Raw genomic sequence first — 16,020 nt, forward strand, 5'->3', positions numbered from 1 at the left:
AGATTATCTTAGCGGGAGGAAAATACTTAGAGATAAAAGCATCTTTGCACTTATTCCAAGAATCAATACTATTTTTAGGCAAAGACGAAAACCAAGCTTTAGCACGATCTCTAAGCGAAAAAGGAAATAGCTTCAATTTAACAATATCATTGTCCACATCTTTCTTCTTTTGCATATCACACAAATCAACAAAGCTATTAAGATGGGTAGCGGCATCTTCACTAGGAAGGCCGGCGAATTGATCTTTCATGACAAGATTCAACAAAGCAGCATTAATTTTACAAGATTCGGTATCGGTAAGAGGAGCAATCGGAGTGCTAAGAAAATCATTGTTGTTGGTATTAGTAAAGTCACACAATTTGGTATTATCTTGAGCCATCGTGACAATCAAGCAATCCAACACACGAGCAAACAAGAAGCACGCGAAAAAGAGGCGAACGGAAAGAGAGGGTGAATAAAACGGCAAGGGTGAAGTGGGGGAGAGGAAAACGAGAGGCAAATGGCAAATAATGTAATGCGGGAGATAAGGGTTTGTGATGGGTACTTGGTATATTGACTTTTGCGTAGACTCCCCGGCAACGGCGCCGGAAATCCTTCTTGCTACCTCTTGAGCACTACGTTGGTTTTCCCTTGAAGAGGAAAGGGTGATGCAGCAAAGTAGCGTAAGTATTTCCCTCAGTTTTTGAGAACCAAGGTATCAATCCAATAGGAGGCCACGCACGAGTCCCTCGCACCTACACAAACAAATAAAATCCTCGCAACCAACGCAATAAAGGGGTTGTCAATCCCTTCACAGTCACTTACGAAAGTGAGATCTGATAGATATAATAAGATAATATTTTTGGTATTTTTATGATAAAGATGCAAAGTAAAGAAAGCGAAATGAAAACGACACCAGAAATATCTTGTTGACGGAAGATTAATATGATGAAAAGTAGACCCGGGGGCCATAGGTTTCACTAGTGGCTTCTCTCGAGAGCATAAGTATTATGGTGGGTAAACAAATTACTGTTGAGCAATTGACAGAATTGAGCATAGTTATGAGAATATCTAGATATGATCATGTATATAGGCATCACGTCTGAGACAAGTAGACCGACTCCTGCCTGCATCTACTACTATTACTCTACACATCGACCGCTATCCAGCATGCATCTAGAGTATTAAGTTCAAAGGAACAGAGTAACGCTTTAAGTAAGATGACATGATGTAGAGGGATAAACTCATGCAATATGATATAAATCCCATCTTGTTATCCTTGATGGCAACAATACAATACATGCCTTGCTGCCCCTACTGTCACTGGGAAAGGACACAGCAAGATTGAACCCAAAGCTAAGCACTTCTCCCATTGCAAGAAAGATCAATCTAGTAGGCCAAACCAAATTGATAATTCAAAGAGACTTGCAAAGATAACCAATCATACATAAAATAATTCAGAGAAGATTCAAATACTGTTCATAGATAAACTTGATCATAAACTCACAATTCATCGGTCTCAACAAACACACCGCAAAAGAAGATTACATCGAATAGATCTCCACGAGAATCATGGAGAACTTTGTATTGAGATCCAAAGAGAAAGAAGAAGCCGTCTAGCTAATAACTATGGACCCGAAGGTCTGAGGTAAACTACTCACACATCATCGGAGAGGCTATGATGTTGATGTAGAAGCCCTCCGTGATTGATGCCCCCTTCGACGGAGCTCCGGAAAAGGCCCTAAGATGGGATCTCACGGGTACAGAAGGTTGCGGCGGTGGAATTAGGTTTTTGGCTCTGTATCTAGTAGTTTGGGGGTACGTAGGTATATATAGGAGGAAGAAGTACGTCGGTGGAGCAACGTGGGCCCCACGAGGGTGGAGGGCGCGCCTACCCCCCTACCTCGTGCCTTCCTGGTAGCTTTCTTGACGTAGGGTCCAAGTCCTCTGGACCACGTTCGTTCAAAAAATCACGTTCCCGAAGGTTTCATTTCGTTTGGACTCCGTTTGATATTCTTTTTCTGCGAAACTCTGAAATAGGAAAAAAAACAGCAATTCTGGGTTGGGCCTCCGGTTAATAGGTTAGTCCCAAAAATAATATAAAAGTGTATAATAAAGCCCAATAATGTCCAAAATAGAATATAATATAGCATGGAACAATCAAAAATTATAGATACGTTGGAGACGTATCACCTTTCATTGTGTCTAATCCACTTGATTCCATCATTTTTTTATGAGATGCACCAATGATTGTAACGAATCTTCACGCTTTCTACTAAACCTTTACTACTATGTATTTTGTTTGCTCCTATGTCATGAGAAATTCCAAATGTTGGATTTGTGCCTGGCACATGCCGCGAGCTGGCTCAGTTGCCCCGGCCTTGCTTTTGGAACAAATTAAGTATTTGTGATGAGCTAGTAGATTAAATAATATCCTATTGACAGTTTATATATTGCTTACCTTTCTTTTGCTATATCTTCACAATTTGTGATGTACCAAACGTTTTCTTAATCTGTATGCTCTAAACTCGGGTTTCCTGGGCAACAACTATATACCTTACTTTCGGTATATCTTTAGTGTTTGTGATTTGTACATAACACATTTGGCTTGACCAATTATTCTAATTTCCTCTGAATGTACAAAATGCTATGTTGGAGTTTTATGCGTTGGATCACTGTGTTGAGCATCGAGCCAGGCACCTTTGCGCCAAGGCACGCTTCTGATCTACATGTTAGTGGCTATCTTTTGTGATCTTGCGGATGCATTTAAAACGGTTATGCATAGTGATCTTTTTGTGATGATAATGTGCAACGTTATGTGAGCAATGCTATGTCTCGCTACTATTACAATCGAATATTTTTCTTCGCTTTATTGTTATCCTAACTTAGCATTACCTGCTTGACAAAAACGTTGGGACCGGCACCCTCGCGCCAAGGCGTGATACCGATCTAGTTAATAGGCATGCAAGGACACGACGGAGAAGCTCAAAAGATCACTACAAACTAATCACTGCCCTCGTCCCATCCAACGTTGATATCTATAATCAATATGTCACCCCTTACCGGGCAGACAAATATTTATGGAAATGGCATAGACGAGCGCATACCATTTTCCCTGGTGGTGAGCTTGATTGACTCGTGGCCGAGAGAAGAGATGGGAGACTCGCATGTGCTGACTGGAAGAAGAAGCACCCGAGAGACCGTATGCAAATCAAACAGAATCGACTAATAAGCAGGAGATATAATAGAATTGGTTTACAAGATAATGAGAGGAAAAGTAAGAGGCTATCTCATCTGGTATAGTTATCTCGACGACATCAATTGCGCTCCGTTCGGTTTAGAAAAAAGAGTCCGGGACTTTTTTTTGATACAACAAAAATATCATGGCTACTAGTACACTGTGATTTACAAAACTTCCGTTTTTGCTGAAGCCAAACACATCAAAGTATTCAAAACCATGGTTTCTAAAACATTGCCGCCAAATGCAGCCTTAGAGCAACTCTAACACGCCGACCCAAACGGACGCGTGCTTTGACCGCTTTTCGTCCATTTGGGTCAGTCGACCGCTCGTCGGCCGCCCTGTTTTACGTTTGGGCCGACCGTACATCCAACGCGTAGACCCATTTTATGTTCGCACACAATTTTTAAAAAGGTCCGCGACCATAGATAATGCGAGCGGCCATGCCATTGCCCAGAGTTCATGTGGGTGACATGCTAGCGGTCGTCATACATGTCAACCTTCGAAAAAAATCACCACACATTTCATGCTGGCGCACTCGCTCTTCATTTGGTACGGCGCGAACTTCTTGCATTCATGGTACTCACGATGAACACGAAGCCATAAGATAGATGCCTTTTGCTCGGCGCCGACCTTGGAGTCTTGTCCAATGTTCCTCCAACACCCACAAAGGAGTTTGTCCTCCGGTTGCGTATATGCCTTTGTCCACTTGCCTTCTGCGCTTCTTGTCTGCGCCAGCTTGGTTGGCAAGCTCGTCGTCGAACAAAGGCTCCATGTCGATGTCCACTTCATCCTCTTCCTCAAGGCCGCAGTCCTCCGGGAATTCGGGGTCGAGTGGGAAGGTGCTGAGACCATGCCGACCTGGTCTTGCATGAAGGGGTCGTCAATGCCAGCTTGATCAAAGGTGGCGGGCATGAAGGGCGCTCGGCTGTCTTGACTTTGGGTCTCGTCGAGATCGAAGGCATCCACGCCCGCACCATGTGTGAAGGCAGCAACTCCCGCACCGCCTTCAAAGATGATGTTCTCGATGATGAAATGGTTGGCCGTCTCGTCGTCACCGGTGGCCGGCATTCTGTCGAATAGGTTGCAGACGTTGGGATGCATGTCGACTAGTATCTCCCACGAGCGTTTTCTCGCTCCTTCGGAGGATGATCCACCGGCCATCGATGTGGCATTGAGGTCGATGCCATGAGCACATGCGCGGGTGTGGACGGCGCCAACACGATCACCTCCGACGAGCATTCTACGGAGAAGCGGGAGGCTTGCGGATAGACATTGAAACTGGGAATCAGCTGCGTGGTAGACGTGCGTGGCGACTCTGGCAATCCCACCCAAGGAAAAGCCGACGAGCCCGTGTTGGCCAAGGCTTAACCCTAGATAGAGCAGGGCCTCCCTCGTTGCCACGGTGACTCGGGCATTGGTTTCCTCCTGCTGTGCGGTGGCGGAGAGGGTGACGACAGCGGCTTCGAGCTTGCGGTCCCGCGCATGCCTTCGACCCTTCCTCTTGGTCGACTGCACGGCCCGCTGCTCGGGCGTCAACTGCTTCTTCTTGGGCGGCGCTGCAGTCTTGCAGGGCGCTCGGGGCTTGCCTTTGGCGGAGGCAACGAAGGTGAGGCCGGAGGAGGCGAGGGAGGCGAGGTCGGCACGACGTCGAGGGTCGGCACGTCGTCCATGGCGAGTGACCGGGAGCGCGAGTTGACGGGAGTTTTTTTGGAAAAGTGAGGATAAATGGTGGTGTGTGTGCCGCCGATTGGCGGGCTAGGGGAGGAGTAGGCGGACGTCACGCACGTTCGTTTCGTGTTCGCGCGGATGCAAATGAGACCCTCGGCAGACGGGCAAAAAACGGACGCGCGTTCGTTTGGGTGTGCGTTGGATCGACTTCTGTGTCAATTTTGATCCAAGCGAACACGCGATGACGAAAGAGCGGGCGTGTTGGACACAGGGGCGGCGGAGTTGCTGCTCTGTCAATTTTTTAGCCTATACTAGAACAATGCTCGTGCATTGCAACGAGATACAAATATTCTAATACGCTAGATTGTGATTTACCTCTCAATAATAATGTGATTGTGTATATAAATGTTCATCAAATTCTGACCGTGAATTACCTTATATTTTGATTAATTAAAATGGAATTGGATTAAAAGGTAAGTAATTAAGGGGAATTAATTATTATATTCATGAAAGGTTGGACGAAGGGATGATGGGAAGCAAGGTGAAATGGAACCTTACGTTTTTTAAGTAGTAGAGAATTTTTTAGCCTACACTAGAACAATGCTCGTGCATTGCAACGGGATACAAATATTCTAATACGCTAGATTGTGATTTACCTCTCAATAATAATGTGATTGTGTATATAAATGTTCATCAAATTCTGACCGTGAATTACCTTATATTTTGATTAATTAAAATGGAATTGGGTTAGAAGGTAAGTAATTAAGGGGAATTAATTATTATATTTATGGAAGGTTGGACGAAGGGATGATGAGAAGCAAGGTGAAATGGAACCTTACGTTTTTTAAGAAGTAGAGATATAGATATACGGTTCATCAGTCCTACCGCTGATTCACCTTCCTCTGACAATCCGGACCCAACCTGCCATCGGCTGAAACGCGCCGCATCCGCGTCCGACGCGAACTCTGAAGATACCGCTCAAACAGGACAGCACGATAGGCGACGCCGGACGCAGTTTCCTCTTCTTTTCTTCGCGTCGCCCTGCAACCCCACCCACCGCCGCCGCCACCCAGCACCACAAGCCCGCACGATCCCTCTCCGCGTCCTTGGTCGCCGACTTCCGATAAGCTTCGACGCCGCGCTCGCACGAGCTAGCGCAAAGATCCAGCATATTATCCCCAATTTCGGAAGTCCGATCCCCGGTTCGATCCAGAACACCCTTTTTTTGTAGGGTTTGGTTTTGGCCCGTGGATCTAGGGTTTGGTGAGCCAATTTTCCCCGATTCCCTTCGATTGCTGGGATTTGTTGTGCCTGCGCATCATGGCCGCGGGGCGCCACGGAGGGTACAGTGGCTACGAGGTGTCGAAGGAGCGGGAGTTCGATCTGGAGGCTTCTAGAAGGGGCAAGGATTACCATCACCGCAACCCTAGCCGACACCGCGACTCAGATCGTCGTCGTGATGGCGGCCGGAGCAGGGACCGGGAGCCGTCAAATGGGCACACCCGCCACCGGTCGCCACATCTGCCACTGAAGAGCCGGCCGTCAGGGAGGAGGGAGGAGAGGGAACCCGGCGAGGTTTCAAGCGGAAGTGGCTCGGAAGAGTCTCGTGGGTGTCCGCTCAAGGCAAGGGAACCTGGTGTGAATGGTGTTGCTGGGGTCAGCAGGGAGGGCGGGGTGCCATCCCCAACTAAGAAGCGAAAATACTCGCCTATTATTTTGGACAGGAATGGTTCAAAGCCTCGTGTCCAAGATTTTGCGAGTAGCATGAAAGATGTAGGCACTGTGGTTGCCAACCTCCCAGATGTTGGCAACCCGAGCAGCATTGATTTGGATGCATCGGTTGATGTACAAAATGTTGAAAGATTACAGGAGCACTGCAATGATAGGGTTATTATGGAGGAGGATGAGGAGGAGGATGCTTATCCAACAATGATAAACATTAGGACTTCACGATGGGCAGATGCTGATGACGAGGAAGAAATTGTGTCGAAGAAGAAGAAAAGCGTGTCACCAGAACAAGGGTCCGTGAAAAAGCTTACAAGCCCAGAGCTTGGAAAGTTGATGATGGATAAAGACTCAAACTCCTCAGTGTCGTCTGACTCTGGCGTAGTACAGTTTAGTGCAAACAGGGATCTTGAAGTAGATAAGGGTGACTACATGGATATCGAGAAGGATGCTGGGGATGATTCTTCTGCTCTTTGTGGGATGCACACTGATTCTGAGAGTCATCGGTGTAGCTCTAGAACCCCAGAGCCCGCAGGGTCACCGCATAGGTGCATTAACATGCTTCAGGGTTGTAGGGGTGTTGACGAGTTTGAGAGGCTCAACACAATTAATGAGGGTACATACGGTATTGTATCTAGGGCAAAGGATAAGAAAACTGGTGAGATTGTTGCATTGAAGAAGGTAAAGATGGAGAATGAACGGGAAGGTTTCCCACTGACTTCTCTCAGGGAAATAAATATCCTGCTATCGTTCCATCACCCTTCGATTGTGGATGTCAAGGAAATAGTCGTTGGGAGTGGTGACAGCACCTATATGGTGATGGAGTACATGGAGCACGATCTCAAGGCTGTCATGGAGACTATGAAACAACCATATAGTCAAAGCGAGGTCAAATGTTTGATGCTTCAGCTGCTAGAAGGTGTGAAGTATCTTCATGACAATTGGGTGATTCACAGGTAATGACCAACTATTGATTTTTCTTCAACTTTTATGCATGTTTCTTAATAGGTTATATTTTTCTGTCTAATGATCTGTCTTGTTTGATAGGGATCTCAAGACGTCTAATATTCTCTTGAATAACCGCGGTGAGTTGAAAATATGTGATTTTGGGCTCTCTCGTCAATATGGCAGTCCACTAAAGCCTTACACTCAATTGGTTGTGACTTTGTGGTACAGGTAAGTCATTAGCCAGCATCAATGTTTTCAAATGTTGTGCTGTTACATTATTATTTAACCACTTACCAATCACAGCCTCACTGTTTGATGCTTTATCGTTGCAGGGCTCCAGAACTACTGTTAGGCGCAAAGGAATATTCCACTGCTATTGATATGTGGTCGTTGGGTTGTATTATGGCAGAACTCCTTTCAAAAAAGCCACTGTTTGATGGGAAACGTGACATCGACCAACTTAGTAAGGTATCTGGTTTGATCTATAATTTCTATTTGTTCATTGTAACTAGATCAATAAAATCTCATGTGAGTAACTTTGACTGCAGATATTTAGAATGCTTGGTACACCTAACGAGGACCTATGGCCTGGTTATTCTAAATTACCGGGCGCCAGGGCCAAATTTGCCAAACAACCGTAAGTGGTTAACCACTTATTGTAGCTGCTTCTTTTGTGTTTTGAGCATGCTAGGTTTGTATCAAAATCTAACCTTCAATTCTCTCCTCAGGTACAATAGATTACGGGAAAAGTTTCCAGCTGTATCTTTCACTGGTGGGCTGACCCTGTCAGAGGCTGGATTTGACCTGCTAAACAGAATGCTGACGTATGACCCTGAAACGGTAATATATGCCCTATAGAGAACTAGCTGATTCTCCCCTCACCTTTTACCTGTCTGAACATATTTGCCTTCTTCTTACAGCGCATATCAGCAGAGGATGCGTTGAACCATGAATGGTTCTGTGAAGTACCATTGCCTCAGTCAAGGGATTCTATGCCAACATTTCATTCCCTTAATGAACAAGACAGGTACTGGCATTTTTTTGTATAAGCTTTAACCTATCAGCATAGTATGATTTTTTTTCTTGTAGTATGGTTTAATTAATGTTTCATTCTTCAAACATGTAGGCGCATGATGAAACGCATGAAGAGCCCTGATCCTCTGGAGGAGCAACGAATGAAAGAACTGGGGAGCATACACGACCGTGGAATTTTTGGCTGAGCCCTGATCTTTTGGTTTGCTGCAGATGCCAATCTTCAATTAACATGAACCTAATGGAAGTGCATGTGTTCCAAGGTTAGACGTCCACTGGATATATGAAGTACACCGTCTTCTTGGTGTCTGGCGACAGTTGGTGGCCTTCTTTAGCAGGCATGGATGCATAATCAGAAGGGGATACGATTTCTCCTTATATTCCGTGCTAGGCACTATTTCATTTACAGGGTTAGCTCTTCCCCAACTTCTGGTCACAATGAACTCTACTTTACTTGGTCACAATCTAATCCACTGTGCATTGTAAGGTGTGCAAATATCTCATACAGCTGCATCGTATGGTCTGGCCTATTCACAGCTATTGGGTACACCAGTTTCACATACCGATCTTCTGTATGTAAAGTACTGTAAAGTGTATTCCTTGTAAACAACAATCAATGAGATCTTCTCACTTCATTTTTCCTTGTTAAGCACATTTTATTTTGATCTTTGCATATTCTCTGCAAGAGATGAATGAAGCGAAGAAGGGGAGTACCTTTTGCTTTTTCGCGAGGAAACTGATGCATAGTAATGCAAATTGTAAGGTAATATGCTGAGGAATTAATTTCCCACTGATGTGTTATCGTGCTATATAAATTCGACGTATTTATCATTTTTTATCTCTGTGTTTGTGGATGTTCTGTGTGAATGGTCTTGTAAGCTCAGGTGAGCTTTGGCGTTGTTTGGAAATATCTAAAATTGTACATACATATTTTATGGCTTATTCTGCTTGATATGTTCATGTTGTCTGTTATTGTACTATATGAAATTCTAACTTACATAATGAATGCAAACCAAAAAGGACAAATTAATACTTATGAACTTTTTTTGTGCAGTCAATGCAACTTCCGTCGTAAGAGAACAACTAATGTCGTCTTAAAAACACAACTAATTTTATATTGCGAAATGGAGACCCTTCATTTCTGTTATTGTTTGCTTTCCTGAAAACAGGAATTTGAGAGCAAAGTTTGGAAATTAACTTCCCATGACCTTTGTTATCCCAAATCTAGATGCTATTTTGTTCTGCTTTTATTATTTTCAGGATTTTGTTCTTGTTTGGCCTATCTTGCCTGATGGATAAAAAGCCTTTCTTGCATTGTTGAATGATACTATGTTTTTCACCTAGGCTTTCATTTTGTGTTGATTACGTTTTGGGAACCGACACGTTCTACAAAATGTAAATGATTTTCAACAACCGACCTAAATTTGTGAAAACACATCAGTGGCCAATTTTTTAGAAGTTTGACTAAAATGCTATCCTTTTGTGAACTGGATGGAGCACTAGTTAGTGAAAGTTGTAAAATGTTTTTGGTTCTTAGGTACCGGTTTGCCCTTCATGAAAAGTTTATGCACTCTTACTCATATGCCATTCTTTTAAGTATTATTATTTATAAGCCATAGTTTCTAACCCTCTCCGTATACCCAGCAATCTGTTAGGACTACCCTTGTATATAAAAGGGTTATCCCTCACAAATTCCTTGATGGTATGCAAGCAATAAGGCTGAAAACAATGACATGCAAGGGATTGGTTTTAAGAGTAGCATATACGGGAGTTCCTTATATGATAATATACTTGCATGCACGTAAGTATCGTCCGTTTAGTGAGGCAGTCAGTTTTCATTGTTTCAGTTTCAAGTCATTTGCTATGTGCAGGACATCTGATGATAGAAAAGCTAGTCTGATTGGTGTCCATGATTGAATGTTTGTTTGGACATAGCATATCTTCCTGTGAAATCAGTTAATCCAGTTCTCTTACTCAATTTTAACTTTGAACTATGAATTACTTGTATTGTGTAAGCTGCTTGGAGAGTTGATTGAACTCACTTAAGTGTTCTGTGACCCGTCTGCAGCTTAAGCTGTGGCTATCAAGACAGGAAGCTCGAGTGCTGTCAGCTTACCTTTCTTAATTGACTTTCTTTGTGGAAGGTATCCAAGCTCTGTTACTCTTGTGAATCTTAGTTGGTCAGTATACTATCCTATCTTGGTATGTTTTCTTGCTAGTAGTTTTCCTTGGTAACTGATTATCATTTCCTTGGTTGACAAATATATTATTTTTAAATCTGTTCAGAGTTCAGGCGATCTCATCATTTACCTTAATATTGCTACATGATCCCTTGAAGAGTTGCCTGTTTTCTGGTTCTATATTTCCGAAGATGCACGCCATTGTCATGAAATGCTGCACTTTATAATTTGATAAAAAATTGTGGATTCCGTATGCTTTGCTTACTACAGGAAAACTCACGGGTGCTGGTAAAAACAAGACTAGTTTTCATTTAAATAAATCATGTTTAGTTTCCGTAATGTTCTGATAATTTACCTACGGATGCCTTGTAGTTATCAGTTCATTTTTATTTAATCCCTTATCCCTGTCAACCATGTGCCACCACCCACCAGTGGACATGATGATTCTTGGTTGAACATTTGTTGGATAATTCCAGTAGTTAGTTATTTGCAGTGACCTATTAATTGCTCTCTCTCAAGTAGATAGTACCACCGGTGGAGAAGAGAGCCCTGTTTTTTTAATAGATATGGCCCTTTTGTATTGAATTCCTTGCCCCACTTCTGAATGCAATGCTTATCAGCACTAAAAAAGTCAGAACACAGACCCATACATTTTGTTCTTTTGGCGAGGGGTATTCTGTTGTGGTATCTGGATTATTTTTACAGTTTATACATCTCTTCAAATTGCTACAAATCTGTAACTTATGTAGTGGTCAGAACTAACCTAGATAAGGGCGGAGTGAAACAAGTTTTAAGTGCAAATGAAGTGCTGGCTCGTGCCACAGTTGCGCCTAATCGGACTGCTTGTTAGCTATTTCTGTCTTTGCTGCTTGCGACTTGGGCAGCATGCTGGCTTGTGCCGGTACAGACGGAGAAAGGAATAGGAGTGAGATTCGGCCAAGTGGGATGTTGATATGATGTTTATGTTTGCATCGAGACAGCTCTCTCTCAAGTAAATGGTACTACTGGTGGAGAAGAGAGCCCTGTTTTTATAGATATGACCCTTTTTCATTGAAATTCCTTTCCCCACTTCTGAATGAAATGCTTATCAGTATTAAGCAAAATCAGAACACAGATCCATTTATTTTGTTCTGTCATCGAGGGGTATTTATAGAGTTCAGATCTGTCGAAATTTCTACAAAGATGGTAACTTATGTAGTGGCTCTTGCCACTGCTGCGCCTCATTGGGTGCTACTCGTTAGCTATTTCTGTCTTTGCTGCCAGCGACTTGGGCGGCCTGCTGACTTGTGCAGGTACTGACAAGGGAAAAGGGAATGAGTGAGATTCAGGCAAGTGAGATGTTGATGCGATGCTTGTGTTTGCATCAGAGACAGAAGTGAGTGCTGGACCGAACTGTTTATGGGTTCTGACTTGCGTATCCTTCATGAATTCCTACAAAAAATCATGTACCAATCTATTATTTTCTATCCTTGTTTTCTACTCCCTCTGTTCCAAAATAAGTGTCATGGATTTAGTTCAAATTTGAACCATGTCAGTTATTTTGAAACAGAGTATTTGTATAAGTTGATTGTATTGTGTTAGTTTGGATAGAAGACATGTCTGTATTCCGTGAATGCAAGATCATTCTCAAAGGCATGCCGGTTTCCAGCACATCCTCTTGGTCAGCTGTTGCAGACGAAATGCCTGCAGCAGAGCATTCAACGATGAACCTTATTGTACCTTTTCAAAACAAATTAGTACATACGTTTTGAATATAAATGCTATCTAACATCGTTAACCATTTCTCTCTTTTGCTGTCGTTTGTAAGTCAAGTCAAGGGTCAATTCTGCTATAGCCTGAGTTTTGGAATGAAAGTGCTGAAATTTCGATCAAATAAGTTTGGCTTGGAAACCTTGTAAAGCATGGCAAGGTCTGGTCCAGTATTTGATAACCTTCTGCTCAGCTAGACACTTAACTATGTACTATCGAAACTGCCTCCTTTCACGCGAACATTTTGAATAGAAATGCTATCCAGCTTCAATAGGCATTTATTTATTTTTGTTGTCGTTAGGTCAAGGATCAATTGTGCTGTAGCCAGAGTTCTTAAATGAAGTGTTTAAAGGTTTTGATCAAAGTTTGGCTTGGAAGCCTTTTAAAGCATCGCTAAGGTCAGGTCCAGTATTTGATCTTGGACTATCGAGAACTGCCTCCATTCATGATGTATGTGCATTTGATTTTGACAGTAAATATCTTGATTCCTACTCAATAATTCAAGATATCACCTGAGCCTGCCCCCGATGCAATTTTTATTGCATGTTTTGCAGGTTCACGTTTGGGAATTAAAGTGTATTAATCATTATTCTGTGTGGATTATGGTTTGTTAGTAGTGTTAACATATGATCTTAGTAGTGTTAATATATGAGTAGTAAGGTGGAGAAGTGCTCTTTTATTACTAGCTTGTATTGTATTTTTGGTTGCACCACCTGTGCCAGCTTGTCTCCAACTGGATTAGCCTGTCCTAACCCATCATACACTAATGTCTGCATATGAAGGATAAAATCACCTAGGTAACTAAATATGAGACTTTGTTTAGTTCAATTTGAACTGCAAAAACGTCTTGTGTTTAGTTGCAGCGGTAGCACTAACTTGTACTCTCCAGTTTATTTTATGTATATGCCCTTCCTAACCCTGTATACAGCAACGATGGAACTTGAATTAGCATTGCGGAGGCAAAGAAGCTTCTTTGGTCTCTCTGGCTTCTGACCATTTGTGTTCTATCAGACTGAAAAAACCCTAAGGTGTTGCAAGAGTGCCTGCTGATGTATTACTCCCTCCGTCCCAAAATAACTGTCTCAACCTTAGTACCTTAGTACAACTTTGCAGTAAAGTTAATACAAAGTTGAGACACTTATTTTGGGATGGAGGGAGTATTTCTTTTACCTCTTAGGGTTATGGCTGTATCTATCTAAATTTGGTAAAGTGATGTAGTATCAAGATGAGTACAACTTGTTTTCTTTTTCCTGTAATGTGGTAACAATGAATAGTCCTTGACAGTTTTGCTGTCTGAGATTTCTGGATAATGTGCAAGCTGATTCACCTGAAAATATGTCGTCATGAGATAAAGCGATAATTTGTTTGTAGCGGGCTTTGCTAGCGACAGTGAACTGTAAAAATGTTGATTTAAACTTGTTTGTCGCGGGCTTTGCTAGAAACAGTGAACTGTAAATCATGTGCATATTGTTTTTCCTAAGTGATGTACTTTCCTCCCCAAACAACATGCTCCGCGTTGATATTGCATGGATCTTGTTAACATTTTTTTTAACACCACAACTTTTAGTTAAAATAAATTTTGTGAGTTTAATTTGCACAGATTGTACATGGGCCTTTTTAGTATATAATCCACAGATATATATATTTGCTCACATGATGTATAGACCTTTCTCAAATTTGGTTATGAAATGTGCTTCCATCGTGAGGTATATTTATTGGTCATGTGATGTAAATAATTCTCTCAAACTAAAAGAATTCTCTCAAATTCGGCAAGGGGTGCGAGGAAGAAGATGAAGGAAGCGGGAGAAGAAATTACCCTTTCCTCTCTTTTATAACCACCTTAGTATAAAGTTGTCGTTTCACGAGACGTGGGTGTGGGGTTATGGCGCCCTCATCATGACCATATTGACAAGACTGCGCTTTGGCTCACGATAGGATAGGCCCGATGATAAGATCTGACTTGCAGGGCTTTGTTCTCTGTGAGCTCCTTGCAAGAAGCAAGCCGGAACAAAGCCGGAACAAAATCTTCAAGGGGCTGAGCTCCCCAAGGTGGGCAAAAGGCAGGGAGCCCGCTTGAGATCTCGGAGCTCGACCTCTGCCCCGCTAATGGTGTAATACATCGGGGGTGGTCCATAGGGAGCCCGACAACAGGCATGCTGAAGGGCCTACTCTACCATGGGTGGCAACTGGGAGCCCAGATCATTGGATACACCTCAACAAATCATCTTTTCCTCCACAAGCCGTCTTGGCGGCGGGCTAGATCAGATCTCTACATTGTAAAACCCTAGCCCACATCGAGCATATCAGGTGAGGGTTGCGGGGTTCCCATTCCCATCCACTCCTGTAGAAACAAACTCTCGGCAGCTTCTCATACTCTTCACTGTAATCTCTCGCAAGAGGTATGCCCATCATGAATATCAACAAGTAGGACATAGGGTATTACTCCTCAAAGGCGAGGCCCGAACCTAGGTAAACCCTTGTGTGACCTCCGATCTAAGACTTCCGGCCATGTTGGCAACCCTACCGAGGGTACTGATCTGATCTTGCACAGTCATGTGGTATAAACCACCGAGAGGCAGAATCAAGATTGCAACCCAACGCACTCGGACGCTACAGAGAGATAATGAACAACGTCCTAGCCTGCAGTGACACTCCTTAGAACCTTCTCATTCCCTCTAGTGGCGACGGGCATTCTAGGGTGAGGCTACGATCTGGTGAGCGAGATTTCGATCCCGTGTCGTCCACAGTTTCCACCGAATCTAGATTCGATTCCACCAATCCCAACTCTCTCAAGTACTCCCAATCCTCTTCCTTCAACAGTGGTTCAGGAGGACATCGGGGCAAATCACGGTTCACTGCCCACTCATGGTCACGGGTAACGAGGTGAGTTGGGGGCGTTGGCGGTGGTGTAGGTTCTGCCATGGAGGTCATGTCCACTCCATTCCTGGCAATGGGTGCGGCGGACCAGGAGAGCAATATGGCTAGTGGGGCTGACAGTGTCCCATCTGAAGCAAAAGAGAAGATTGTCATATTAATGGAGAAGCTCAATCTCACATCTGAAGAAGCTACAACGGTCATTTTGCAGGACGAAAATGAGGAAGATTTGGTGTCCTTGGAGTGGTCATTCATAGGAAGGGTACTATCCACAACCACTCTTAATATGCAGACGATTATGGCGGCACTAAGGCCAGCTTGGGTAAACCCTAAAGGCATGAATCCTAGAGCTATTGGAGACAATATGTTTATTGTTGAGTTTGCAACTAAGATGAATAAAGTTCGAGTTGAAGCGGGATCTCCATGGACTGTTGGCAAGCATGCAGTGCTCATTAACATTTTTGATGCTAGACAAAGACCATCAGCTGTTCGCTTTGACAAATTAACTGTTTGGGGTCGCATTAAAAACCCAAGATTTGAACTGATGAACAAAATTTGGGGAGAAAAACTTGGAGCAAAGCTAGGAACAATGGAGACTGATGATGTGGATAGAAGGGTAGAGCT

At 43.3% G+C, this 16,020-nt stretch overlaps 1 protein-coding gene across 5 annotated transcripts; it reads left to right on the forward strand.

The window, feature by feature from the left end:
- The first annotated feature begins 5,883 nt into the window (after positions 1-5,883).
- LOC119317025 (cyclin-dependent kinase G-1-like) lies at positions 5,884-13,856 on the forward strand. Of its 5 annotated transcripts, XR_005153483.1 has the most exons (10): positions 5,884-7,569; positions 7,661-7,789; positions 7,894-8,029; positions 8,110-8,198; positions 8,290-8,401; positions 8,482-8,588; positions 8,688-9,003; positions 9,081-9,165; positions 9,280-9,356; positions 10,662-13,856. XR_005153483.1 is itself a non-coding variant. In XM_037591410.1 (7 exons), exons 1-7 carry the CDS (start codon positions 6,209-6,211, stop codon positions 8,779-8,781), a joined length of 2,028 nt encoding a protein of 675 aa, XP_037447307.1. In that variant the 5' UTR covers positions 5,884-6,208; the 3' UTR covers positions 8,782-9,431. The 5 variants fall into 5 exon arrangements, 1 of the variants encoding a protein (XP_037447307.1); XR_005153481.1 differs by having other exon boundaries at positions 8,688-9,165; XR_005153484.1 differs by having other exon boundaries at positions 9,282-13,856.
- The last annotated feature ends 2,164 nt before the right edge of the window (positions 13,857-16,020 follow it).

The sequence above is a fragment of the Triticum dicoccoides genome, chromosome 6A (genome assembly GCF_002162155.2).
Source record: "Triticum dicoccoides isolate Atlit2015 ecotype Zavitan chromosome 6A, WEW_v2.0, whole genome shotgun sequence".
Lineage (NCBI taxonomy): Eukaryota > Viridiplantae > Streptophyta > Magnoliopsida > Poales > Poaceae > Triticum > Triticum dicoccoides.